This window comes from Salminus brasiliensis, chromosome 19 (genome assembly GCF_030463535.1).
Source record: "Salminus brasiliensis chromosome 19, fSalBra1.hap2, whole genome shotgun sequence".
Taxonomy (NCBI): domain Eukaryota; kingdom Metazoa; phylum Chordata; class Actinopteri; order Characiformes; family Bryconidae; genus Salminus; species Salminus brasiliensis.
Genome location: NC_132896.1, coordinates 30,650,324 through 30,677,997, shown reverse-complemented (window position 1 = coordinate 30,677,997; position 27,674 = coordinate 30,650,324). Strand labels below are relative to the sequence as shown.

The following is a 27,674-nucleotide window of genomic DNA, read 5'->3' as shown; positions in this document are numbered from 1 at the left end:
CGCTTGGATTGGCTAGCGTTAGACAGATCTGGCCAATCAGAGTGCATTATACGGATTCAGCCAGCCAATCGTAGCGCCAGAAGGCGTGACTTGTATGAATACGGGTGTAAAAAGAAATAACGCCTGTGGTCCACATAGAGCAAGCAGCTAAGTGAAGATGGCGGACTCGGCAAGTGTCGGGCTGTCTGAGGAAACCGATTCAGAGGATCACAAGAGGAGCCGCACGGCATGTCTGCGGGGCAGCGCGGCAAGGAATCGGAAAGCAGAAACGGCAGAAACGTTAGAAACGTTGGGTTTTTATGACCGACCGCCTGGCAAAGAGGAGCAGCAGGAGCACTCAGGTGTGTGCGGGGCTTACGATAACGGCGTAGCGGCTTTTATTGCGGACTGACAGCCAGCCTGACAACCAACTTCTCGGACTTCGCCTTTTACAGCCGCACGGCGAGGTTTCCGCTCTTTCTGCCATTTTTAATCAGCACTTCCCTACTTCAGTAGCTCCAAAACATGGATGTTTCGATGTTTTTTAGAAACACGGCCACCTTAAATGCTCCGAACGTGCAGAGAGGGAAAGATACACGGCTACGTAAGTTACGTTAGCTGGCTGGCGCTAGCTGCGGGGACTGCTGTGGGTTCTGCTTTCCCTGCCTCTGGCTTATCGTAGCAGCCAAACCCAAACTTAAACTGTCCAGTAAAAACCACAACAGATACTAAACTTTCCTCAAATAGTGTCGGAGTTTAGTTTCAGGGTAGAAATAAGAGAAAGGACACGGTTTTCGTGAGGTGAATGCTAGCTACAGACGTTACGCCAGTCACCCAGCAGTGGATGTGGTTAGCTAGCTAGCTGACGTTACTGTCAACACAGCCCTACTATCGTCAAATGTCAAATATCCTATAATATGTTGAATATTTAGACTAAAGAGTGTCAGATACGTGTCATTTAGCTTCATATCTTCACTCAAGGAGGGTTACTGGCCCAAAATGTGCAGCCTAAAACGTGTGAGTGACATTCAGCAGCTGTTTGAGGATTCAGTATTTAGCAGCTTGCCTAGGTTTGTCAAAGCAAGCTGCTAAATACTGCTGTCTGTCTGTCTCACTGTCTGTCTGACTGACTGTCTGACTGACTGTCTGACTGACTGACTGTCTGTCTGACTGACTGTCTGTCTGACTGACTGTCTGTCTGACTGACTGTCTGTCTGACTGACTGACTGACTGTCTGACTGACTGTCTGTCTGACTATCTGTCTGTCTGACTGTCTGTCTGACTGACTGACTGACTGTCTGACTGACTGTCTGTCTGACTGACTGTCTGTCTGACTGACTGTCTGTCTGACTGTCTGTCTGTCTGACTGACTGACTGACTGTCTTGACTGTCTGACTGTCTCTGTCTGACTGTTTGACTGTCTGACTGTCTCTGTCTGACTGTCTGTCTGTCTGTCTGTCTGACTATCTGTCTGACTGTCTGTCTGACTATCTGTCTGACTGTCTGTCTGACTGTCTGTCTTGACTATCTGTCTGTCTGTCTGACTGACTGTCTGTCTGACTGACTGTCTGTCTGACTGACTGTCTGACTGTCTGTCTGTCTGACTGACTGTCTGTCTGTCTGACTGTCTGTCTGTCTGTCTGTCTGACTGACTGTCTGTCTTGACTCTGTCTGACTGACTGTCTGTCTGTCTGACTGTCTGTCTGTCTGTCTGTCTGTCTGACTGTCTGTCTGTCTGTCTGTCTGTCTGTCTGACTGTCTGTCTGTCTGTCTGTCTGTCTGACTGACTGTCTGTCTTGACTCTGTCTGACTGACTGTCTGTCTGACTGTCTGACTGTCTGTCTGACTATCTGTCTGACTGTCTGTCTGACTGTCTGTCTTGACTATCTGTCTGTCTGACTGACTATCTGTCTGTCTGACTGACTGTCTGTCTGACTGACTGTCTGACTGTCTGTCTGTCTGACTGACTGTCTGTCTGTCTGACTGTCTGTCTGTCTGACTGTCTGACTGACTGTCTGTCTTGACTCTGTCTGACTGACTGTCTGTCTGTCTGACTGTCTGTCTGTCTGTCTGTCTGACTGTCTGTCTGTCTGTCTGTCTGTCTGACTGACTGTCTGTCTTGACTCTGTCTGACTGACTGTCTGTCTGACTGTCTGACTGTCTGTCTGTCTGTCTGTCTGTCTGTCTGACTGTCTGTCTGTCTGTCTGTCTGTCTGACTGACTGTCTGTCTTGACTCTGTCTGACTGACTGTCTGTCTGACTGTCTGTCTGACTGTCTGTCTGACTGTCTGTCTGACTGTCTGTCTGCTTTCGTAGCCTTTCTCAGGTGCCTAATGTCGTATTATTCAAGTGTCAAATACGTGCCACAGCATCTGAACACTGAGCTTTTTATTTAGCAGCTTGGGACTGGGAGTGACATTCAGCAGCCGCTTACAAAGGTGAAGGTAAAGGTGCACGTATTTGTGTCCGCGAAATGTGTCCTCATCTGGTAGTGAACACACACTCACACACACACACACGTGTTAGGGGCAGTGAGTACACACACACACACACACACCCAGAGCGGTGGGCAGCCAACTCCAGCACCCGCCTGCTTCATTGACATGAAATTCTCACCAACCCATCCAATCCACACATGCAAAACAGGTCTAACCATAGATGTTCATTAAGTGACACAGGAAATGTAAACTGAAATGTATTTAATACTTCGTACGAAAGCCTTTGTTGGTGATAACCGCATTGGTCAGGTGTGAGCCAATCAGCATTTTGGCTCATTCTTCTACACAAACACTCTTCAAATCCCGAAGGTCCTGTGGGCTCCTTCTGTGAACTCTGAGCTTTGATTTCTGAGCCATAGATTTTCAATTGGATTCAGGTCAGGTGATTGGCTGGACCGTTTTCTATCTCTGAAATCAATCGAGAGTTTCCTTGGCTGTGTGTTTGAGATCATGGCCTTGCTGAAATGTCCACCCTCGCTTCATCTTCATCGTCCTGGTAGACGGCAGCAAATTTGAATCAAGAATGTTGAACAACAGCCCCACACCATGATCCTCCCACCTCCAAACGTCGCTGTTGGGATGGTGCCTTTTGACCTCCAAACATGGTGTGAATCCAAAGAGTTCAATTTTGGTCTCCTCTGACCAGACTGCATTCTCCCAGTGTCTCACAGGCTTGTCCAGATTTTGTTGAGCTGAACTTTTTTGCATTACTTAATGATTGCAGGTCTTTCTGTAGCTGTCCATGGGTGGTCCTTGACCCTTGGACAGCTCTTCTGCTAAGTCTTTTCACTCCTCTGTCTGAAATCTTGCAGGGAGCTCCTGGTCGTGTCCGGTTTATGGTGAAATCCACTTCCGGATTACAGCCCCAGAGTTGCTCCCTGGAACCATCAGTAGTTAAGAAATTCTTCTGTAACCACTGCCATCAGTATGTTTTGCAGCAGTAGGGTTGCGAAGGTCTCGAGAGAGCTCACTGCTTTTCCCCTTAATGAGATGTTTCTTGTGTGGTACCTTGGTAATGAGACCTAACTTTTTTCTAGTCCATCAGTTGAAGCAGCGGATATTAATTTGCACCCAAATCAAATCACTTTTATTGTCACATCACATTACACAGGTGTAATAGAATACAAATTTACAAATAGAAATACTGAATATTTACACATTATACTAAATATTTACACAATAGAAATACTGAATATTTACACATTATACTGAATATTTACACAATAGAAATATTGAATATTTACACATTATACTGAATATTTACACAATAGAAATACTGAATATTTACACAATAGAAATACTGAATATTTACACATACTGAATATTTACACAATAGAAATACTGAATATTTACACATTATACTAAATATTTACACAATAGAAATATTGAATATTTACACATACTGAATATTTACACAATAGAAATACTGAATATTTACACATTATACTGAATATTTACACAATAGAAATATTGAATATTTACACATTATACTGAATATTTACACAATAGAAATACTGAATATTTACACATTATACTGAATATTTACACAATAGAAATATTGAATATTTACGCATTATACTGAATATTTACACAATAGAAATACTGAATATTTACACAATAGAAATATTGAATATTTACGCATTATACTGAATATTTACACAATAGAAATATTGAATATTTACACATTATACTGAATATTTACACAATAGAAATATTGAATATTTACACATTATACTGAATATTTACACAATAGAAAAAGTTACTCCAGTAGTAACTAAATGGCAGGATTGTTTTCTGATGACTTTCTTCATGTGTTCAGTACTTGATATGATAATGATGTCATTTCTCATCATTACACACTTAATTTATGGTTTCTATCTATGCAGAGACATCTATGGTTTGATTTCTCTGCATGTGTGTGTTGAATGGGTTATTATTGACGTCTGACGTGAATTTCATGTCAATAGCACAGCTTTTGAAATGATGCTGTGTTCAATACTTATTTCACCCGCTGTTCATATTCAGCAACTGGCTTTTACTGTTTCCTAAAGTCGGTCAGCTTTTCATAACGTTACTCTGGTGCAAATCTTCCAACTATTTGAGGAATTTGAGTAATAAAAAAAAAAGCGCCAGATAAATGCCACAGCATCTGAACGCTGAGCTGTATACCCCAACAGCATTTTTAGCGAAACCTAGCAGCCTTAAAATAGACAAGACATTCAGCAGCTGCTTCAGCGTTTAGCAGCTTGCTTTTATTTATTAACATCTGTCAGCTTTTCTCAAAGCTAACTTTGCAAGACAAGCTAATGCTAACATGTCAAGCTTGCTAATGCTAATTGAAATGTTCGACTGCCAGCTCAGCAGCTGTTTATGCAACATCGATCACACCATTGAAAAACATTGGCCAAGGGAACAAGACACTCCAGAATTGCTGCATAAGAGCCTGAGGTCATTATGCGTTGGAACATCAGTACCTCACTTTACTTCTGCTCTTGTGGCTGGATGCAGTTGAAACCTAACAGCAATGTTCCAACATCAAGTGTAAAGCCTTCCCAAAAAAGTAGAGGCTGTTATGGCAAGCAGATGAGAGACCAACCCCCTGTTTATACTGTTGATTTTAGAAGAAAGGCTGGATGGAAAGGTGTTTGGACTTGTGGCTGGATGCAGTTGAATCCTAACAGCAATGTTCCAACCTATAGCGTAAAGATGCTCCATATGAGGAGAGGCCTTTACTGCTGCAAATGGGAGACAACCCCCCTATTAATACCCCTGATTTCAGAAGAATCATTGGCAGTCGACGTCTATTGCATAGTAGCTTTTAGTAGCTATTAGTTTTACCAACCCATGATTTTACTAAACGTCAGCAGCCTAAATCTGTGAACACAGTGGCCAGACCTCTCTGAAAATAAAGGAAACTCGCTACACACTCCTCAGTAGATGCTGTTGAGGTGAAATGACATTAAACTACAGTTGCCTGTTTGTCCGTCATCTCAGCAGCTGGTGAGGTCAGATTGAATTAGCAGACCAGCCAAGCCTGGCCTGTATGTTTGACCAAGTAATTAGAAGGGATGTTGCTGAGGTAGGATAGCCTAACAGAGGCCAAAACCTTTAATAGTAGACATGTTAAGGTTACCATAGCAAGACACTCCTATGGATCATAACTATTTCTGTTAGTTCTTGTACATAAAATAAAAGTCTTGTATCTTAAAAAAAAATAATAATAATAATTTTAAAGGCTGTTAACTGGACAGGAAATTACTATAGATATACCAGTATCCATAATTTTGCTTTTTTGCATTCCATTGAGTTGACAGAACTTTTGATGTGAAATTAAATCTATACAAAAACTCACTGTATGTCTAGTTTATCATGTTTAATTAATTTTTTTACAACATTTTGTTGTAGTATTGATTTTGTTTTCTACAACATACAATCCAAATTTTATTGTAAATAAAAGTATAAAAAAATGTTGTGTACCCAAATGAATTAAAATGTATACTGGTCAGGGTTTATCCAAAGTATAATTATACCAAACTTCATCACTTTAGACTAATTATCACTTTAGATTTTGTGGCGTTCTCCTTATTATAAATTTCATAAATTAGTTGGACATTAATGAGTTAACGAGTTCCAATGCAGGAAAGAAGCACATTATCTTTGATCTGATTGGTCAGCATAAAAATAAAAACTTAATTTTTAATGTCTTGACTGACTTTGGTTCTTATTGTGGATGCTGGCATGGATGCTGTTAGAGCAGCAAGCTAGAGAAACTTTCCATTAATGTCCATTCTCAGGTGTCCACATACTTATGGCCACCCAGTGTTGTTCCACCAGTTCAATATGTATCGTGTTCAGTGTCATATTTCGAAATCTATTTAAAACCAGTAGATGATGAAATCTAATGTTATTAAAAGCTCTGTGTTCGGATGGTGCTGAGCTTGACCGTGTTTCGCAGAGGCGGAGGATGCAGACGAGCCGTCCCTGCTGAGGTTTATGTGTGCGGAGCTGACCCGGGGCTACTTCCTGGAGCACAACGAGGCAAAGTACACAGAGCAGAGAGAGAGAGTCTACACATGCATGAGAATCCCCAAGGAGCTGGAGAAGGTAGGCCCCACAAACACACACTCTCTCACACCACAGCGAATCAATGCTCTCTCTCACTCTGCCCTTCAGGATGTGGTCTGAGAGAACACACGGCGCACAGCGCTGAATTCATTGCATCGTTCACAAAGGTTTTGAAAAGGCCATTCGAGATCAGCTAGACATGCACTGATCAGCCGTAACATTAAATTAAATATGGCGTGGGTCCTCTTTGGGCCTTGTGGACGCCACAAAATATAGCCAGCATTAACTTCTACAGCACCAATACTTATGTGGGATCAGGCCAGACTGTCTAGCCCACAGTGAGCCTTACAAGACCTGCCTGATGTTTTTTGGAGATGTTCTGACCCAGTTGTCTCGAACATCACAGTTTGGTTCTTGTCAGAGTTTCTCAGATTCTTATGCTTGTCCATTTTTCCTGCTTTTTACATCATCAACTTCAAGAACTGACTGATCACTTGCTGCCTAATCTATCCAACCCTCAATCAATATTATTGATAATGATCATCATCATCATCATCATCATTTTTTATTTAAGCTTGGGTTTACAATTTACAAACAAAGAAGTTGAGATAAAATACAAAAAAAAATTATTGATGGTCAAAAATGCAAACAAAATAAATTAATTAATAACAAAAAAATCTAATAAACAAATGATTACAATTTAAAAAATCAATTAGTTAAATGTGACAATACATTAGTAAAAATATAATAATTCATAATAAGCAGTAAAATAGAAAGATAAAGATGAAGAAATAAAATATTCCAACTAAAAAACTGACGACTGAATTCTCAGAGAAAAACACGACTCAAGTTTTGGAGAATCTTGTACCTGGTTCCAGTTACAGTCTCTGGAAGCTTAGAATGAAAAAAATCATTCGAGTGGGTTTCATCCCCCAGTGGTTTTAATGTTATGGCTGACTGTTGTTCTTTTTCCTTAAACAACATGTGTGATCCTCTGTATAACCTTTACACAGTAGGTTAATAACATTTGATGACTTGAATGCAGTGAGACTATTGCCACTAGATGGAGCAGCTGAGCCATGTGGTGATCTAAAGGGGAATGCCACCGAATTTCATTCACAGTGGTTTAAGTGTGAAGCTGCATTACACACTGCAGAGAGAACGGACTGGGGTTCTTTGCATTGATTAGTGGAACCTGATTATAGTAAAATTATGAAAAATTAGCAACAACAACAAAAAAATTGGATTTGGATTGGATTGGGTTTTGGAAGTTTGTATTTGCCCAAAACCGTTTCAAAACTATTGAAAAAAAAGTGTCTTGTGCAGCAGGCTGTGTATTTGTCTCCTGTAGCGTTGTGTGTTACTGAAGGTAATTCTAAAAGGTGTATATGAGAGCCCTCCCTCAAACACTCCCTCATACACTGCAATATTCCTCTTCTAATTTGGGGTCTCACACACACACACACACACACAGGGTCTGTTCCTGTTTCCTGAGTTGATTTGTGTGTGTATGTATGTATGTGTGTGTGTGCTGAGACCTGGGGTATGTGCCCACAAAGACTCCTCTAAGACCCAGGCTGAGACTGGAGAGGGCTCTGAGCGTCTGATCCAAGTTCAGTCAATACACTCTCTTACTGTGGGCTTCGCTGGGGCCCATAACAGGCAGTACAGTCTATAATGAACACAGCGTTCAAACCAGCATAGGCCCAGAGGTTCACTGGTACAGCAGAGACTGTGGTTATTAGGGGCTAAATATCATTTTTTTATCATCATATTTTTTTAATGTGATGGTGATAAACGTACACTATATGTCCAAATGTTTTTGGACAAGTCTTCTAATGAATGCATTCAGCTATTAGTTAGAGAAGTACTGCCATGAGCAGGGTATAAAGCCCCCAGCATTGATCTTCATCCAACCGGACGAACACGAACGAACACAAGTGTTGGTGTGCTACGGAAATGTTTGGTCAAATTCGGGGTGTTTGTGCCTGTCTGATGATGTTCGGGGCGTTGGCCATGACGTCAAACAACTGCGCACCCACTAACACTCAGCTCACACTTACCTGGTTACCATAGTGACCACCTCTCTGATTCTGCTGTTTAGCCCCTTTTTTGTTGTTGTTGTTGTTGTTTTTTGCTAAGCTAAGCCATCGAGATAATGGCATTGTTTTGAATAGAGAGGACTTGCTTGCTTGCGAACCATGCGAAGAAGATAAAACCTTCTTGTCTTTATTTTCCAGTTCTTCTTCAGCAATTTTCAGAACGTTTTTGAGGAATTTTGTACCTTTTATGCTAATAAACCCAATTCGCAGTGGAGCTGAATCATTTAGATCGCAGCTCACTGCTTAAAGAGAAAGTGGCTAGACATGTGAGTCAGCCTGATTATATGTGAACGCCCTGATCTCACCCTCTGCTCTCTGTGCTGTTGTGTTATGCAGCTGATGATGTTTGGCCTCTTCCTGTGCCTGGATGCATTCCTCTACGTGTTTACGTTGCTGCCCCTCCGAACCCTGCTGGCCTTCCTGAGATTGCTGACCATACCCTGCTGTGGCCTCAGGTAAAACACAGGGTGCACAAACGCATCCACAGACCTATTTCCCAAAACACTGATGCACATTTTGCAGTTTCCCACCATGGTCCTCATACTGTACCATTCTGACATTAAAGTGATGGTTCCTTTAAAAAAATCAATGTACGATCCATCCTATTTCCCTATAAATCTGATTGCAAACGTAAGGGCTTGTATCCCATTAATTAGCATTGTGCCTCCTCCACTGCTAAATGATCACACACTTGCCTCAAACCGCTTCAAGCTCACACTGTTTTAGCTGTTCCAGGAAATCTGTTTGAGTCCCTAATTTAGCATCTCCACACAGTTGGAGGCACGTATGTGATAATTTAGACCTGCAGGATACACAAGGCTAAAGGGTGGCTGTAAACCTTCGTTAATTATGGGGCTGAATTATTTAACAATGTGCTACAGTAGATCCAATTATACTGATTATTAGGGCTGTACACACTATCGTTTCAGCATAGTCATTGTAATATGCACATGACCAGAAGTCATTGCATGAGGTGCAATGCAACATGCGGCAAATGAGGTCATGCTTTTTTTGCTGTTTGATACAAAAAAATTCCCACAGTTCTCATTTTCCACAACAGTCTTAGATACACAGAGTGCATTAATAATATCATAACAGGTTGGATCACTGATATCTTCTGATGAAAATTCTTGGGGGTTTTTTATATCGCAATTAAGGTTTTCAACAATGCAAACTGTTAGTGGTATGATGACCATTACGATTTTACAGTATCACTTTATACAGTATTTCATCATTATTATTATTTTTTTTATCAGACACAAGGACCCGAAAGGAAAACAAGGTTGTTTGATAATATTTAGATAAAATTGAGATTATTATTTTTTAAATTTTTAATTATTATGTTTTAATAAAACAAATAAATTGGAAAGCTGCACATAAGGTGGAGCTCTTTTGAACAATTTTGTATCCAAATAATGATTATATTATTTTCGTGAATGATTAATTTACTGATTAAAAACTGGATAAAAACCATTGTAAATTTGTTTTTTGGTAGTTAAAAAAATGTATGGGAATCTCTGTTCGGTTGTATTAAAAAACAATACCAATATTAAGCACACCTACACAATAAGATAACCATCAATTTGTCATACCATAGTATACCTAAAACCAGTATACCACTGCAATCCTAATCGCTATATGTACACATGTATGTATGCAATGTCCGTTTAATGCGATGCCGATTTTAATATCTTGCAGTTGGTCAGTATCTTTTAAAGTATTAACTGTATCCAAGATTTGCGCAGAAAAGCTTGTTCATAATGTTAACAATATCAATGAAAGATCATCATTGCTCCTCTTTCAGCCATATTAGCCCCTTAGTCCCAGTGCTGAACTAAAGAAGCAGTGTTTACCCACTAAAGATGCTTTGCCGTAAGGAGAACATTGTTTTTTGACTGAACCATTGCTTTAATATCCACTGAACTACCAGTGGTGTTCTTTCAGCCTCATCACCCTGATCTTGTTCCTTTAAAGCTCTAATATCATCTTCTTTCCCTTTGCCTTCTTCCTCAACCCTGTCAGGGCACATATTTGCCCGTACTGCAGAAGGAGCAGGTAGGCAACCGTAACTCACCGGTGGTGACCTGAAGTTCATCCCATCCGTCATGCTGTGACTGACCCATGTGTTTGCTAGTGTCTTGTGCTTCAGCATTAGCTGACTTCAGAGGTGAAAAACCCCAACTCCAGTTCCCCAAAGTAAAAATCCCCTCCTGCAGAATTGTTTTCCAACTGTCTAGACAGGTCTGCTGATGTTTAAAGCTAATTGGAGAAGGAAAGCAGTTGGAATAAGATCCTGGAGAGGATTTCTGCTGTCTGAATTCGGACTGTCCACCTCAGCACCCTGATGGTTTTGGGCTTTCCTCCTTGCACACCTCCCATGAAAATCAAACTTGTGCAGTTTTTCCCTTTTCTGATGGTAGATGCTGTACTTTGACATCACCTGTGGTAGGAGCTACCTGTAGGTCCTGTGATATAAACCTAGGGTTGTTGGAGACGTCTTTGCTCAACTTGTGGTTCTGCTCTTGGGCTAAACTTGCTAGGACAGCCTGACTTGGCCATGTTGGTCAGTTGTATCCACTTGTAAATGGCTTAGCGGACTGTGAAACCCGCTGCATCTATAACCTTCATTCTGAAGGTCTCCGAGAGCTCTTTGGATCTGGCCATGGCGATAACACTCACTTTACCAATCAAGAGCAGACCAGACTTAATGTCTGAGGTTTAAATAAGACGGGCTCCTCCAGAATCCTCTCTAATGATGTTCTAATCATCTGCAGGTGATTTTAATTTGACACAGTAGTAAAAGTAGTAATAAACATGGGGTTCTAAGGTTTTCCTCACAAGAAAATTACATTTCTATTAATTACATGTTTAAAGACATTTTCTTGAGTTGTATTTGTTTAGTTATATCACCACAAACAAAGGTTTTCATGGGATGTCCTCATTTTTTCACTTGCCTGTATACAGTCCTGGTAGCCCACAACATTTCATAGTGTATTTTATTCCCTAATTCAGGAGCAGGGAAATAAAATATTATGACCCTGTAAGATTGAAATCAGCGAACAGGTCTGTTTATCTTCTGAGCTTCCACTCTGGTTTCAGCACATACAGCAGCCTTCAGAAGCAGCGTGCTTTCTGTGGTTTGTTTACACTGCAAACACAGCTAAGCTCAGGAACTGGATGTTTATGAAATGTGCCTCAGCAAATAATGCATGTTGCAGTCATGTTGCACATTATGCTCCATAAACCCACATCACGAACAAGCTTTCACCTGCTCAGTGGGGTGTGATTTCCTCTTGCTCATGTTTGAGAAGTTGGAATAGACACAGTACACCAGTAGCTCCATATCAGCCTTGATTTGTGCATCTTCTTTCTAATGTCTCCACGTTTGATATGATTTCTTTTTACGGTATACAGTGTATCACAAAAGTGAGTACACCCCTCACATTTCTGCAGATATTTAAGTATATCTTTTCATGGGACAACACTGACAAAATGACACTGCTTATACAGTGTAAATTTATTCTTCCCTCAAAATAACTCAATATACAGCCATTAATGCCTAAACCACCGGCAACGAAAGTGAGTACACCCCTAAATGTCCAAGTTGAACACTGCTTGTCATTTTCTCTCCAAAATGTCATGTGACTCGTTAGTGTTACTAGGCTCTAGGTACCCGGCTCCACCAGCTAATGGACACCTGTGCTGGCCAACATCCCCTGATGGGGTTGGAGAGGGAGCAATCTGCCCACCCGTAGAGAGTGTAATCAGTTGTGCTCTCTCAGACTTCGACCGCTGATGGCAAAGCGGCATGGCTCCGGATTAGAACTCACAAGCCCCGCCTGCTTTAGACCACTGAGCCACTTCAAGCCCCTGATATATGATTTCTAAGACCCGGGAAGTGTCCAGCTGATGTATGGCATTTTATGAGAACCAGATGTTTTATAAATCCGTATAGTATTAAAGGCTCTAAAATATATAGTGTTGGAGATGTTTTATATATAGACAGTGGATAGTACCTTATAGATTAACTAATGTTTCACAGCTCATGCGTAATGTAAATCCTGTCAAATTTATGACACAGCCTGCTCTCAAGAAGAATTTGTACATAAGCGACAAAAAGACCATTTCAGGATTCGTACAATATGTACTAGATATAGATCCAATCTCGAACTAATTACTAATCACTAATTACTGACGCAACCCAGAGACCCAGAAATCAAACCATCTGAACAGAGAATGATACAAACAAGCAGTGAAATTTTATTATCTGAAACTAAACCTCAACCTAAATCTAATTCTAACCTACACCTAAACCTAACCTACTACACCTGAACCTATTTCTAACCTCAACCTAATTCTTAACTTAACCTACACCTCAACTTAACCTACTATACCTGAACCTAATTCTAACCTCAACCTAATTCTTACCTTGACCTACACCTAAACTTAACCTACTACACCTGAACCTATTTCTAACCTCAACCTAATTCTTAACTTAACCTACACCTCAACTTAACCTACTACACCTAAACCTAATTCTAGCCTGAACCTAAACTTAACCTACTACACCTGAACCTAATTCTGACCTTAACCTAAACTTAACTTAACCCTTACCCTAACTTTTTTAGAAGCTCCATAACTGAGAAAAGCGGCACAAATGTAGCTGTAGCAAAACTGTGGCTGCGTCCCAACTGCTAATACAATAAGATCTCGACCGTCTACTAATCCCGATGGTGCAAGGCTGCTACATTACCTTACCTGTTTTCTACTAACAGGAAGTGATGAAATGCTGCTATGCCGGCATTCGACACTGCAAGTTCTCCTGATGCCAACCTCGCTGCACTTGTGTTTTTTCAGACACGAGTAGCTTGTCCTAATGTCCATCGTAACCACGCTCGTAATCGAGCGACTCTGTGTATGTATAGTGGAAATATAAGTCTACTCACACTTGACTTTTTTTTTTGTCTGTGTTAGCTGTAAACTTCATACGTCATACTCAAACACTACTTAACATTAGTAATGAGTTCTTCTTATTTGGCAAAACAGCGCCACTGGTGGATGGTAGCTGTAATGTGAATGGTAAAATATGTACGACTGTTACAAGTTTGTTGGGGTTCGCTTATAGTTGTATATGTACAGAACTTTCTGTTTCGTTCTTTGTAGAAAATACTCTCTTTGCTCAAGAAAGGGCCGTGGAATTATAGTATAGTATTATTTTCCACTGTCTAGTGTTCACAATCTATACATATACATATATACATACATATACATATATATTTTCTACACATTTTGTTCTGGCTTTGATTCTTTTTTTTTTATCTCAAACGCAAAGCTTTCGTGTGTGTGTGTGTGTGTGTGTGGGCGCGTGTGTGCACGCTTCTTACCATCTGTTACCTGCTGTGAGAAGCATGCGGTTAAAGCTCTGCACCAGTAATCAAACATTCTGTTAACACCATCAAGCTACAAGTGGCAATCATCGGGGTCCAAGCACTAAGCGCCATTATGGAGACAGTAGAGCACAAACGAAGGGCATTGTTTTCCGAATGGTGTCTAATTCTAATGGATGCGGGGTCTCACAAGGAGTTTTTGGCCATGACTGCTAGACAGTTTAAAATCAATAACATCTTGCTAGTACCATCTTTAATCTGCTGAGAAAAGCTTGCATTTAAAATTCATCAGTATCAAACCTTCTATCCAGGTGGGAATTTTTAGCGATCAGGATTTTTTGGGTGATTTGACACTCATTACTAAAAATGGCGATTCCTGAAATGTAATCCTAAAGAAAATAGTCTTAAATAATGATAACACTAAATGAGAAGTGACTCTTTTTTGGGAGATCCAAAGTATAGAAGTTTTTTTTTTATTTATTTATGTTTATTCATTGGTAAAAATATCAGCAAAATTCTGAAAAATGTGAAACTTTTATCTGTTTTATAGGCCATTAAAGCCTAAAATAAAAATAACAATTGAGAAGTGTCTCTTTTGTTTTGAGAGACTTGAGTTCTGTAAGGGATTTATTTTGTGAATCAAGATTAATAAAAAAGGATTAAGGAGAAAAAAGAAGAAATTCTGAATATGACAGTTTTTAGATCTATTCCATAGAATTTCAAAGCCTACAACAGTTTAAAACCATTTAAAAGTGGCTCTTTGTTGGTAAAAATAGATGCACAATTCTGAAATGGGAATCTTTTGATCTATGTCTTAGAACATTTAAAGCCTAAAAATAATAATGATAAATGATGAGTGGCTCTTTGGTGAATCAAGATTCATTAGTAAAAAATGATTGAAAGTCTGAAATGTGACTCTTTCGATCTAATTTTTAGAACGTTGTTGCCTAAAATAGTCATTTAAATTGGGAAGTGGCTCTTTTTTGAGCTATTTAAGATAAAGTTTTTTGTAACTCTGGATTCATTGCTAAAAATATAAGCAAAACCTGTAGTGAATCTTTTGATCTATTTTATAGGCCTTCTAAGCCTAAAATAATAAAAACAAAAAAGAAGTGGTTCTGTTTGGAAAGACTTGAGTTCTATTAGGGATTTCTTTTGTGAATCAAGATTAATAAATTGAAATATGTGACTCTTTTTAGATCTATTTCATAGAATGTCTAAGTCTAAAACAGTAATAAACATGTAAAAGTCTCTTATTATTGATAGATTTGAATACTATTAGGGATTTATTTGGTGAATCAAGATTCATTAGCAAAAATAGACAAAGTTCTAAAATATGTGACTCTTTAGATCTATTTCTTAGAACATTATTCCCTAAAATAGTATTAGTACAAATTGTGAAGTGGCTCTTTTTTTGAAAGAGAGACTTGAGGCAACTCATCTAGTATGTGTTACCTGAAGTGAGAATAACAGCCAATTCTAATTTTTATGTGTTGAACGCCAGGGGCTGATTGAAATTTCAGGTCCCTAAATAGCAGTGAGACGAAACTTGTGCCGAATGATCTCTGAATCTAGTGGAGCTGGATCAGAAATCCCTTGAAACAGAAATGTTTCACATCCCTTTGTTTTGTCTGTGACTTTGCTAGGCTGCCCATTTGAGTACAGAGGCCTTTGGTTTGACATTTGCATGAGTGTTGTGTTTTGTGCTGTTTGTGTACCATTTCTCCTTCTGAAAGTAAGCAAGGGCTGTGGCCAAACTGCCGCTCACGTACGCATCCATATCTACTGCTGTTCAGTTGGTGTGGAAGAACATTTTTTTTTTTTTAGATTTCTAGATTAAATGGAAGTATGAGTAGTAAATGTTCCTCAATGCATATTGTCTGCTAAAATGTGTGTCTGTGTGTCTGTGTTTTCTCAGCGTTTCTCGGTTCCTGCAGCCCGCCCAGGTGTGTGACCTGCTGAAAGGTCTGATCATGGTGATGTGTTACTTCATGATGCACTATGTGGATTATGCCATGATGTACCATTTAATCCGGGGGCAGTCTGTCATCAAGCTCTACATTATCTACAACATGCTGGAGGTATGCATTAGTTAAACCGGACGTCATCATGTACAGCATGCATGAGGCCAAGGACAGTGAGGCCAAGGACAGTGGTTGTGAATGGCAAAGTGGGGGCAGTTGTCATACCCAACTGCCTGAATCCTGGTCAGACTACCACCCGTATTCATGGTCAGTGACGTATGTAGGACTTCCAGAAGTCCTCAAATGACGTTTTTCTAAATGGAATTGGCCCCACCCATTGCACATCAGGCCGTGATTGACTAATTCCTTGGTCAAAAAATTAGAAATGATGTTGGTGGTCAATCTGACACGTTGGGGCTTCAAATAAACACACCATAACAGTGAAATTCTCAGAGTCTCAAGCACTATGCACCATTAGGGAGCCAGTAGAGCACAAATGACGAGCAATGTTTTTAAGATGCCATCTAATTATAATATGGGGGCTCTCAAAATGAGATTTTTGGGCATGGCCGCTAGACAAACCTCTCCAGTTTCAAGACTGCACCATACACTCTTTTAATAAGTTGAACGTCATTGTACGTCACTTTTTTACAGCATTGCACCTGATCCTCAAAAGATGCTCCGACCTCATTATTTCCATACAAAATTAAGATCCAACTTTTTTTATGGCATGGTGTACCCTGGGGTTACTTTTCTGTTATCAGATTAAACTAAGTTTCAGACAAGGTGACGATAGGCAGCCTAGGGGTGTCTGCTGCGTTAAAGTGGGCTACGGCCATGAGACCATCATGCCAGGAGCTGCTGTCATCGGATCAAGCAGAGCAGTTTCTTGTTAGTCACGGAATACAGGATGTCTGTGTTAATGGAAGTAGACAAGCGCACTTAATATCTGACCTGCTGTGAAGAAACATTGTCTCAGATGAGAGCAGTAGGGGTGGATAGTTTTGGCCAAGGCGCAACAGCTTCGAATTTGTAGGAGGAACTTGTAGGAGGAATATCAGTAATGTTCAGCTGGGTGTTGGTGGAATATATCGTCAGTCTTTTACATTTGACTTTTTTTTTAACACTCAGCTTTAAAAAGCAGTTTCTGTTCAGTGTCTGATGTCTGTTAAATCCTCACCCTTCAGCTGAGTCTTATCTGCAAGGAAGCAGCTGCATTTGTTGCATTCAGTGACGTGACAAGCTGGTAACTTGTGTACTGAGGTCCTAGCGTGTCAGTTTATTTACATACACCTGCTTAAGTTTCATGATTTATTCAGTGAAATCATGTGTGTATGTATTTAATATGATTTATCTAGTATATGAAGGAGAGTGGCCAGAAGCTTAGTGGTATGTCAGGTGAGCCAGTCACTCCAATTTAAGTTCTAACCTGGTTAGAGGCCAAGACACCAAGGTCCCCCCGTATTCACTGTTAGTGTTGGGCACTGGTGGAATTTGGCCTCCGCCTTTAAACCATAGGTGCAGCAGCAAACACACACAGTGGACAGTGAGCACAGGGCTCGGAGCGTTGGCCAGCCATCACTGCTGCACTCAGGGAGCAGAGAGTGTTAAGGGCCTTGCTCAAGTGCCACTTGCCAAGCCCAGGTATCAAACCTACAACCCTGTCATCAATAGCCCAGTGCTCCAACTGCTGAGCCACCACTGCCCCGGTCTTATTCCTGGTATATTGGAAAATATTTGGACGTACAAAACAAAGCCTTACGTACACGTTGGGTAATTATCTGAATCCTTGGTATAGCCAAAAAGATTGATTTAATAATGCTTTAATTATTTTCTTTATATATTTATATACTTTTTCACAAATAAACTGCCTTAACTGTGTCTTTACTGTGTCTTAAATAATATAATAAATAAATATATGCGTAGTTTTTATTTGTTTACTTATTTTAGGTGGCGGACCGTCTGTTCTCCTCCTTCGGACAGGACATCCTGGATGCTCTGTATTGGACTGCCACAGAGCCAAAGTCCAGGAAGAGAGCTCACATCGGGGTCATCCCTCATTTCATTATGGCTGTCTTCTATGTCTGTATCCTTTTCAAACTGAGTTTAGCCATTTTGGTCGCTGTTAATGTTAATGAGCAGAAGCGGCGCTTTTCCTGAGCATACCTGTATCTCAGTCCTGCATGCCATCCTCATCATGGTGCAGGCGTCTACGCTGAACGTAGCCTTCAACTCCCACAACAAGTCTCTGCTCACCATCATGATGTCCAACAATGTGAGCGCACACACACACACACACACACACACACACATTTATTACTAGACACTTTAGGTTGTAACCATTTAGGTGTATGCGGCGCTTCCCTCCCAACGCGTTGGTTTTGAAAAATGAGCAGCTTGACTGCACACGTGTCGGAGAGGGCGTGTGTTGGTCTGCCCACACTAGTGTCTGGGTTGGGTAATTGGGGGCCCAAATGGTCGAAAAATTGGATAATAAAATGGGGCTTCATGGAACCAAAAATGGTTCTTCTTTGAAATCGCTCAAGCAACACTTAAAACCTTTATTGTTAAGAGTTCTGAAAATGTGCTGCTTGTCTGCAGTGACTGGTTATTTCCCAGTAACACAGCAGTAAAGCAAATGGAGATAGTAGGGGTGATCAGATGCTTAGTATACAGAATACTTAGTAGTTAAGTGAAAGAACAGCATACTGAGTAAACATGGAGACACACTTCAAAAAATAAAGGTGCGTTAAGTGGTTCTTTGAGCGATGCCATAGAGGAACCACTTTTGGATCCATAAAAAAACATGTTTTTGTATTCGAGATGTGTGTGAGTGTAAATTTAAAGGTTTACACTTGCAGATCTCTTAGACATACATGGTTCTTTATAGAACCAAAAATGGTTATGCCATGCAATGCATTGCTAACTTTTTAGCATTAGCACAGGTGGGTCTTGGAAACATGCCATGCTAAGCTCAGTTTAAGCTGGTTGGTGTCTGAAATGAGAATGGAAAAGAAAGCAAAGAACCCTAGTCTTACGCATTATGCTTTTTTCCTGTTGTTGCCGAACCCACCCTGAGCAGTTATGCCCAAACCATGACTGTGGGCCGTCACACTTCTATTGTTTACCTGTGCCTGTGTATTTTCCTTCTCCTTTCTTACAGTTTGTGGAGATCAAAGGAAGCGTCTTCAAGAAGTTTGAGAAGAATAACCTGTTTCAGATGTCTAATAGCGGTAAGTCCGCTCCAGCCACTGCGCAGATGCTATAGTGTCTTACTCTTTAATCGATGTCTTGAATACATAATCACATATCACAAGCGGTATTCTACTCAGATGTCCAAAGAAAGTTGAATCTGTAAGACTGTCTGTCACCTCGGCAGCCGACAGCTGCTTTGATATCAGGCGAGGTAAAGCTGTGATCCTGCGCTTTAGTATGGAGGTCCTTTTGAAATGCTAATCGGAGCTTTCAGGCTTTCCCTGATAACGCACACGGAGCTGCTGACAGGCTGTGCAGCCTGAATGCCAGGCCTCTCCGGCTCCCGAAAGTTGGTTGAAAGATTCAGCCTTTCTTGAATGAGGGGCATAGATGAGCTGTGGTGTAATCAGTGTCTATTCTACATTCATGCTCACCCTCACACTCTTTCTCAGTGGCTGCACCTCAGGGTGGATCCTCCTCAGTGTTTGTATTTTTATATACATTTTTATATTCATATTTTAAACCACTGTCCTAAAAACAAGTCATTGAACAGCCCATTCAGAAATGACATCAAGACATCAGCAAGACCACAGACAGCCTTGTCTTTAAGATTTGATGTAGTTTTTGTGCCTGGCATGTTTCTCTGCTTGTTTCTTTGGTTGGATGGTTGGGTGGGTTGGTTTGAGTTAGAGGATGCTGTCGTGTTGCTGATGCTGGATTCTTGCTGCTCTTTGGCCTGCAGACATTAAGGAGCGCTTCACTAACTACATTCTGCTGCTCATCGTGTGTCTGAGAAACATGGAGCAGTTCTCCTGGAACTCAGGTCTGGTTTCTACAAGCCTCGGGTTTGATCTCTCAGACCGAGACCATACAGAACATGTAGACCTGATGTTTTTACCATAAAACTAGCAAGTAGAATAATCATATTAATTCTTAATGACTGCAGTAACAGTCACAAGTTTGGCACACTTATTTACATATCGTCACTGTCGCACAAAGGAGACCTTGTATCTCCAAAATGGCAACTTTATAGCAAAGGAAAAAACCTTCAGTGTAAAAAGTAGATATTTCAGGATTTCTATTGGTTCATTCATTTTGAATATTAGTTTTTTCTAACACACACTACTAACACACCACCACCATGTCAGTCAGTGTCACTGCAGTGCTGAGAATGACCAGTACACAAATAATACCTGCTCTGTGGTGTGATGGTCAGTACTTCACTAATTCTCTCGTGGCTGAATGCAAAATCTAATGCTAAGCCACCCCAAAAGAGTAGTCAGTTACTGAGGCAGAGAGGAGAACACCTCCTTGAGGTCTCAATTTTGAAGGAAACATTGGGAGAGCACCACAAACTGTCCACAAACTTTTGACTGGTACTCGCATGTGTGGAAACTATTCCTGACAGCATGTTGTATCTCCTCCATTAGAGATATTAACTCTTGATTACCTGCCCCCTGAAACGTAATGCTGGTGTTGATTGATTTTTAGATCACCTGTGGGTGCTGCTGCCAGACGTCTTCATGGTGGTGGCGTCAGAGATGGCGGTGGACGTCGTGAAGCACGCGTTCATCACCAAGTTCAATGACATCACTGCAGACGTGAGCACTCCCGGGGGGAAACGAGCACAGTGTGAAGACTTAAAGCCTGCAGAGATTCCCCACTGTGGAGCTGAGCTGTTGAAATTTGAGATCTGGGTCTCATTTAACACAAGCTTAATCTCAGCGTCTGTGGGGATGGGGGGTTGTTATCATCCAGGCTCTAATATTCTGCTTAAAGCTCACTTTGTGGGGAATATGGTAATAACCTGACATATTTGGCCATTTTTCCTGTGTTTTGTGTCTGTAGGTGTACCGGGAATATAAAGCCAGCTTGGCCTTTGAGCTCGTCAGCAGTCGGCAGCAGAATGTAAGTGAGAGCTTGGGTGCACTGAAAACAATGGGTCTCCATCTTTGTTCGTTTTGAAGGTTTGAACCGTATAGCTGCTCTGTGTCCACCGTGTAAATAATTCTGGATGGTTGGCCCAATAGAAATACTCTTAATTTTTTGCAATGAACTCTTTATTTTACATCGACTTCCATTAGAAGTTAATCCCATTTTTGCCTTCTCCTGTAAAGTCATCATTTTGGAGATTCAATGTTTTTTATTGCGACAAACTGGCTTTGATGTATGAAAGGTGCTATATGAATAAGGTATATGATTATTATCACTATTATTATCATTACTACAACCACAACTAATCCTAATCCTCATGTCTTTTGGTTTGCTATGAACAGGCCTACACAGACTACAGTGATTCTGTGGCCAGAAGAATGGGCTTCATCCCTCTGCCTCTGGCTGTTCTGGTGAGCCACTTCTTTGCAGTGTTTCTAGTCTTATTTGAGCTGTGCCTGTGGTTGTCTCGCACCACTGTGTTATTGATTTAAGGAAACAGATGGCAGAGGGTTTTAAAGTTGATGTGGGCTTATGGCAACATGCCTGACAGTTTCAGGCTTTGGCATAACAGATTTGTTAAGCCTGTGCTGACTCACACATGCTATCAGTAGGGTTATGCACATATGTGTGATTATGCAATCTTGCCCTGTATTAATCAGACTCCCTTCCTATATCTTTCTAGCCATCAGTATCTGCCTTATCTGTCTTTTTAACATTATCAATCTTTTTTGATATATATTTTTTTCTCTCTCTCAGCTGATCCGAGTGGTGATGAGCTCAGTGAAGATCCAGGGAGCCCTCTCATCTGTCTGCCTGCTGCTTTTTTACCTAGGGTAAATCTCTCGCACACACGCAAATCACATCCTTACCATTTTAGCTGTTCAGAATGCTACCACCATGCACCATTTCCTTTTTTACATTAAGACAAGTTCACAAAGGCAGTAACCAGGCTTTGTGAGATTGTATGTGATGGGAAAAGCAGTCACATTTTTAACCTGTTTGCCAGTTTTTTCTTGGAGAAGTCATTAACAAAGAGGTCCACTTACTTTTTTTTAGCCTGCACTGTAGATATTGACTTGATGTGCTGGATAAAAGATGTGGTATTAGCTTATTTAGATTGTGTTTGTCTATAATTGAGACTTTACTAATAAACGAGGTCTGATAATTAGCCATCAATTCAGAAATCTAACGTTCACAATGTCAAATTAAACGCGAGCCCAGTTGATGATAATATGATGATGGCATGACAAGGCTTTTCTCATTTGGTCTACAGAATGATTACACTGAAAGTGTTGAACAGTATAGTTCTGCTGGGAAAATCCTGTCAATACGTCAAGGAGGCCAACATGGAAGGGAAGCTGTTTGATGGATCCAGCGCTACCACTCCAAAAAAGACCCCCAGCAAACCTAGCAAGACCACATCTCCCCCATTTCCAGGTAAGGGTTACGTGTCTCCTACTGAGTTGGCAGCGCTTTCCACACTGGCTATGAACTGCTGTTCAAAATTGTCAGTCAAAATTGTAGCAGGAGCATGTTCTGCCAGACTGCCTGTAAAGGTAATCTATAGAGAGTGTTTTAGGTGCACCACACTTAACTAATGCTGTTCTTTTGGAGACGTACAGCACTGTGCAACAGGTTTAGACACCTGTGAGAATTAGATTAAAAAAGCACAGTAATATTAATATTCTAATACTAATATTCAAATAAATGCTAATAACAGATACAAGATATTGTGTTTTTTTGTCACTGTGTTCATCATTAGAACATCTCCATCTCCTCATGGAGTCTAGTATTATTTAGAGTTCTCCTCAGATCAACACCTGGTTTGGTGGTAAATCAGGGCTTAATGATGGTAAATCAGGTGAGCTGCTGCTGCTGCTGCTGCTGCTGCTGCTGCTGCTGCTGCTGATGGAGTTCAACACATCCTCCACACTGTGCTGGCTGGACTGAGGGGCATCCAGGAGAAACCTGGAGGAACTGAGCTCTGTTCTTCAGACTAGCTCACTGACAAGATCTCACTACTTTCTTCAGAAAGCTCTTGTTTCTCCTTTTTACATTTTCCTTTTTAATCTCTTATTGCTAAGAGGAATGGGTAATATAAATAATATTAAATAAATAATATTACTATGAAATTACATCACTGTGATACATTAACATTAGCCTTAAAAAACTCAAATAACACAAACCTTTTCAATAAAAGTTTCAATAAAAGTTAAACATTAAACATCACATTTACTTTATATTCCATTTCCTCCAACCCAGCACCAATCTTTCTATTTTCAGAAGTTTCTTTCGACTTGTTCTCAGGTGAGCCAAAGGTGCACCGGCCGGCCCCTTTCATCACCAAGCAACCCTCCCCCCAAACATCAAGGCCGCTCCTCCCAGACCCGCCTCCCGTGACCAAGGAGACCAGCGAGCCTCCTCCAGAGAGCCCGTCTAAACCAGCGGAGGGCAGCAGTGAGATGTCTCCTTCTCCCGAACTCAAACACAGAGCTCCAAAGAAAGACCTGCTGGAGATTGACCGCTTCACGCTATGCGGGAACCGAATACTTTGACCGCTGCCTGGGAACAAGAGCCAGGGTGACTTTTAATCCACAAAGTCAGCATCTCAGAGTTCAGAGGCTCAACAGTTTGGCAGCTGTGAGTATTTACCAGGGACAATGGGAAACGGACAGTGATGATGAGCATTCCTGGGACATGGAGAATACGTTTGCCTGGCGGATCACACGACATGGTTTCCAGAACTGGTCGTTTTAGGATGGACGTCAGGGTCCTCTCTCAGTTTTGGACTTTGAATCGAAAGAGAGAGAGAGAAACAGCACCTCAGTGCAATGGGTATGCTCTATTAGGAGCTTGCCGTAATGTGAAAAAAGGGGCTTTTTAAAAGTAAATTGTGTCCTCTCAACATTTGAGGAGGGACAATTCTTGTATATTCAAGAGTTGTAGAGCTATAGATAGACTACGTTTTAAAATGAGTTTAAATGATTTGACTCACATTGTAGACCAACTCTTCTGTTGCTGTTATGTAAAAACTTTGTATCTCAATTTCTGACATCATTTCAATCTGGCCTTTTTTTCTGGTATAGTTGTTCTATACATTGTGGCCAAATTTAATAAAAACTAGACCAATATTAATGTTACAAAATGACTTGGACTAACATATTTTACATTGACTTCCATTGAAAGTTAAGAAGGTTTTTTCCTCCTATTTCCTATTTTGAAGATACAAGGTTTTTGCCTGACAGCTGCTATATGATAGTGTATTTAGTGTATTTAGTCATATTCAAAAGGTACACAAAGCAAAACGTCCAGTCAGTCACACACCATTCTAGGTCGGTGCTGGTCACATGGCTGGCCGCATGCTTTGCCCAAATTGGAGGTAACTTCCAGTTCTGCTTTAACCACAGTGGAAAGGCCACAGACACCACGGCGAGTCTTCCTTACTCATCCTTATCGTGTAAATAACATTCCATACCTTCAATACTGGTGTTGAGTGATATTCACTTTATTGTAACATTTAGCCAAGTTTTATTGGGCAATTCTGCTTAGTGTGCCAAACAGGTTAGTCCATAATGCAGTTTTCAGACTAAACTGTCTGACATTCGAAGTGCATTATTGGAATTAATATGCATTGAAGTACCTGTATTGTATTAGGATCATCATAATCACAAAACAATATATTCTTAGTAGGGAATCTTTTTAGCTTCTCTCTAAACCTCTGCCAAGAGAGCGCAGCCGAACCAGCCGGCAAAACTTTGCACTGATTTACCACCAGATGAACCGCCTTGTCTTAAGATGTACAGTAGAAGTTTCTAGTAGCCTAGGTGCTTGGTTTAACATGTACAAGCCACTCATTCACTCACTCACTCACTCTCTCACATGTTTACATCCGTCACTCGCTGAGGGAACGAGCAGAGCTCTGTATTTGAAGTTGAATTTTGCTGCTCTGGTTCAATATGGAGGAATTTCACAGTGGTTTGTTTTGGTGTTTTTTAAAGGGGAATTTTACCATCCATCAAATTCTGCATGATTCAGTTATTGAAAATAAAGTCAGAGTGTTTTGGTGTGAAATTGAAGATACAGATACTTTATGCAGATGCTTTATTTTAGTATCCAAAATGACCATTGGGTTTAAAGGTCTACAATACAGTACTTTATTAAGACAGTGGTAAATCTCAGTAAAATAGATTTTCTTTAGGGTCTGTCTTGCCTAATAACACCATTCACCTGCACCCTGCATTTATTTTTTAAAAATGTATACGTGTCTGACAACTAAAACTGTAGTAAAACTCATCTTATTTAATAACCTTTAGGGTAGTGTTTCCAAAGCATGCAGTACCTCTGATGTAGAGCTGGGCAATATGACGATATTTTGTATTGTGATAATTTTTGTCATTGTGATGCGCAGTATGCTCTTCTAAGCATGTCGAGGATATTGTTTCACTACAAACAGTGTTAGCCTGGTTTAACTGAATGAAGTGCAGCACATTGTGAATAATAATCACTAAATACCGTGATTAATAACGTGTATCGCGATTAAAATATTTTGGCCATATCGCCCAGCCCTACTCTGATGGCACATTTCACATCAAACCATTCTGAATTAATATTGTTTTGTTTTGTTTCTAAATTACAACAATTTAATCATTTAGAAATGTTGAAAATATTGGTGGAATTCCCCTTTAAAGCGTTTTGTGTTTGTACATTGTTTTGGGGGGGGGAAGTGACCAAAATTACACTACAATATTGTTTGTTATAATAACTGCTGATTCATTTAAGACAGGGCTTCTGATGTACATAATATAATATTTTTTTAAATAAAACAGGCAATAAAACAGTTTATTAAAGTAAAATATAAAGAATAACTAATTCTATACAGATTAATTCCTAACTATGGATTAATTTAATAATTTATTCTGAATATTTTGCTGTTGCTTGAGACAATATTTTACTTAACTAAGAGAGGAAATGCTCTCACCTTGGACGCTGTTGGAGCTTTTTTAGATATTCAGAACCACCTGGTGTGACCCATCCTAAACATTCCTACAAAAATTAAGTTCTTATCAGTGTTGTGGTGAGATTGTACTGGTCCTGACTGACCGTGAATCACAGCACTACCTTCATGCTCTAATGTCTGTTTCTGTTGAAGATGCCATTCTACCAGCAGTGCAGGGACGTGTCTCAGTAATCTCATGTGTTCAGGTTAAAGACTAAAAGAGTTAACTGTGTGTAAAAGCCCTGTTTTTAGGATGGCTAATAAATGTATTTTGTAATGTATCCCAGTTTAATTGGTTCCTTTCCTGACCTGTGCTTCTCTGTCAATCTCTCTCTCTGTCTCGTCCTGCTTGAGGAATGGGGGAAGGGAATTTGTGAGGAAGACCCTGTAGAGCAGACCCCACGGTTTTCAACAAACAGTTTGCTCGAGGTCGGTGACGAGGGAAGGGAGGTACAGTGTAGCCGTCAAGTACAGTCATTACCAGCAAACTACCAAGAGCACCCAGTATATGAATGAGGCCTAGAGATAGCAGTTCCTGAAGCAGTCTTCAGCGACCCGCTGACACTGCAGATTTATTTACCCCCATCTAATTCAGAATACACAGAGAGCAGAAATGTGGACTGTCTTGAAATCCACAAGGACTGGGGGGGGGGTTTGGGGACTACTGGCCTTCAGCGACAGTGGAAAAATCACATTTGCACTTCCTTACACCCCAAAATGTAGTTGATCAGGGTTCTTGAGCTAGCTGAGAATTTTCCACTGGTATTAGTCTGAAAGGAAAAAGGGCCCGAAGCAGACGTTTAGGCACCCTGCATGATCAGGATCCCTCTTTGGTGAGTACCGCAGCTTGTAAACACTTTTTGTAGCAATGAAGAATCTCTCAGTTCTCAGTTTCAGTTGTTTGGGGAATTTTCAAAGTCCAGACCTCTCTCGTTACTGCCATTTCTTAATTAAAGGTAAATGTGCCCATATCTGTCACTGAACTGCGTACAGCAAAATGTGTCCTTCACATTTTACCCATCTGTGGTAGTGAACACATACTAGTGAACTAGGGGCAGTGAGCACACACACACACCCAGAGTGACAGGCCAACTCCAGGGCCCAGGGGAGCAGAGAGAGCGAAGGGCCTTGCTCAAGGGCCTAACAGTGGCAGCTTGCCGAGACCGGGAATCAAACCCACAACCCGGTCATCAATAGCCCGGAGCTCTAACCGCTGAGCCACCACTGGCTAACGTGAGCATCAGCTGCTTAAAGGAACGCATGGCTGCCGATTGTTGGGGAAGGATTTGAGAAGTATTTTTAAAAAGCTTTAAAATTTGCATCACCTGGACTTCCCTGACAATGGCTGTGAACATTATTGTTTTAAAAAATATTAATGAAGGTCTGAGACCTTTGGTAAAAGTCAACTAAGAGCTCACATCTTTTCGTGCTCCTTTGCTTTTTCATTGTAAAATTTTATAATTTTAGAAATGATTCACTAATGTTGCTCAAAATGTTGACTTTTGGAGGTCAATTTATTTTCTACTCACTTAACTGTTCGCTCACAATTTAGA

General features: G+C 40.6%; 1 protein-coding gene across 4 annotated transcripts; it reads left to right on the top strand.

Annotated features, from left to right (window-relative positions):
- Nucleotides 1-142: 142 nt before the first annotated feature.
- On the top strand, nt 143-26,402 carry tapt1a (transmembrane anterior posterior transformation 1a). Of its 4 annotated transcripts, none has more exons than XM_072663527.1 (15): nt 143-341; nt 6,433-6,581; nt 8,981-9,099; nt 10,667-10,699; nt 15,950-16,112; nt 17,946-18,081; nt 18,173-18,270; nt 19,159-19,228; nt 19,933-20,013; nt 20,682-20,791; nt 21,039-21,098; nt 21,467-21,535; nt 21,882-21,958; nt 22,399-22,562; nt 23,433-26,402. In XM_072663527.1, the coding sequence occupies exons 1-15, from the start codon at nt 158-160 to the stop codon at nt 23,678-23,680; spliced, it is 1,761 nt and encodes a 586-aa protein (XP_072519628.1). In that variant the 5' UTR covers nt 143-157; the 3' UTR covers nt 23,681-26,402. The 4 variants fall into 4 exon arrangements, with proteins under 4 accessions (XP_072519628.1, XP_072519627.1, XP_072519630.1 ...); XM_072663526.1 differs by having other exon boundaries at nt 23,409-26,402; XM_072663529.1 differs by lacking the exon at nt 10,667-10,699.
- The last annotated feature ends 1,272 nt before the right edge of the window (nt 26,403-27,674 follow it).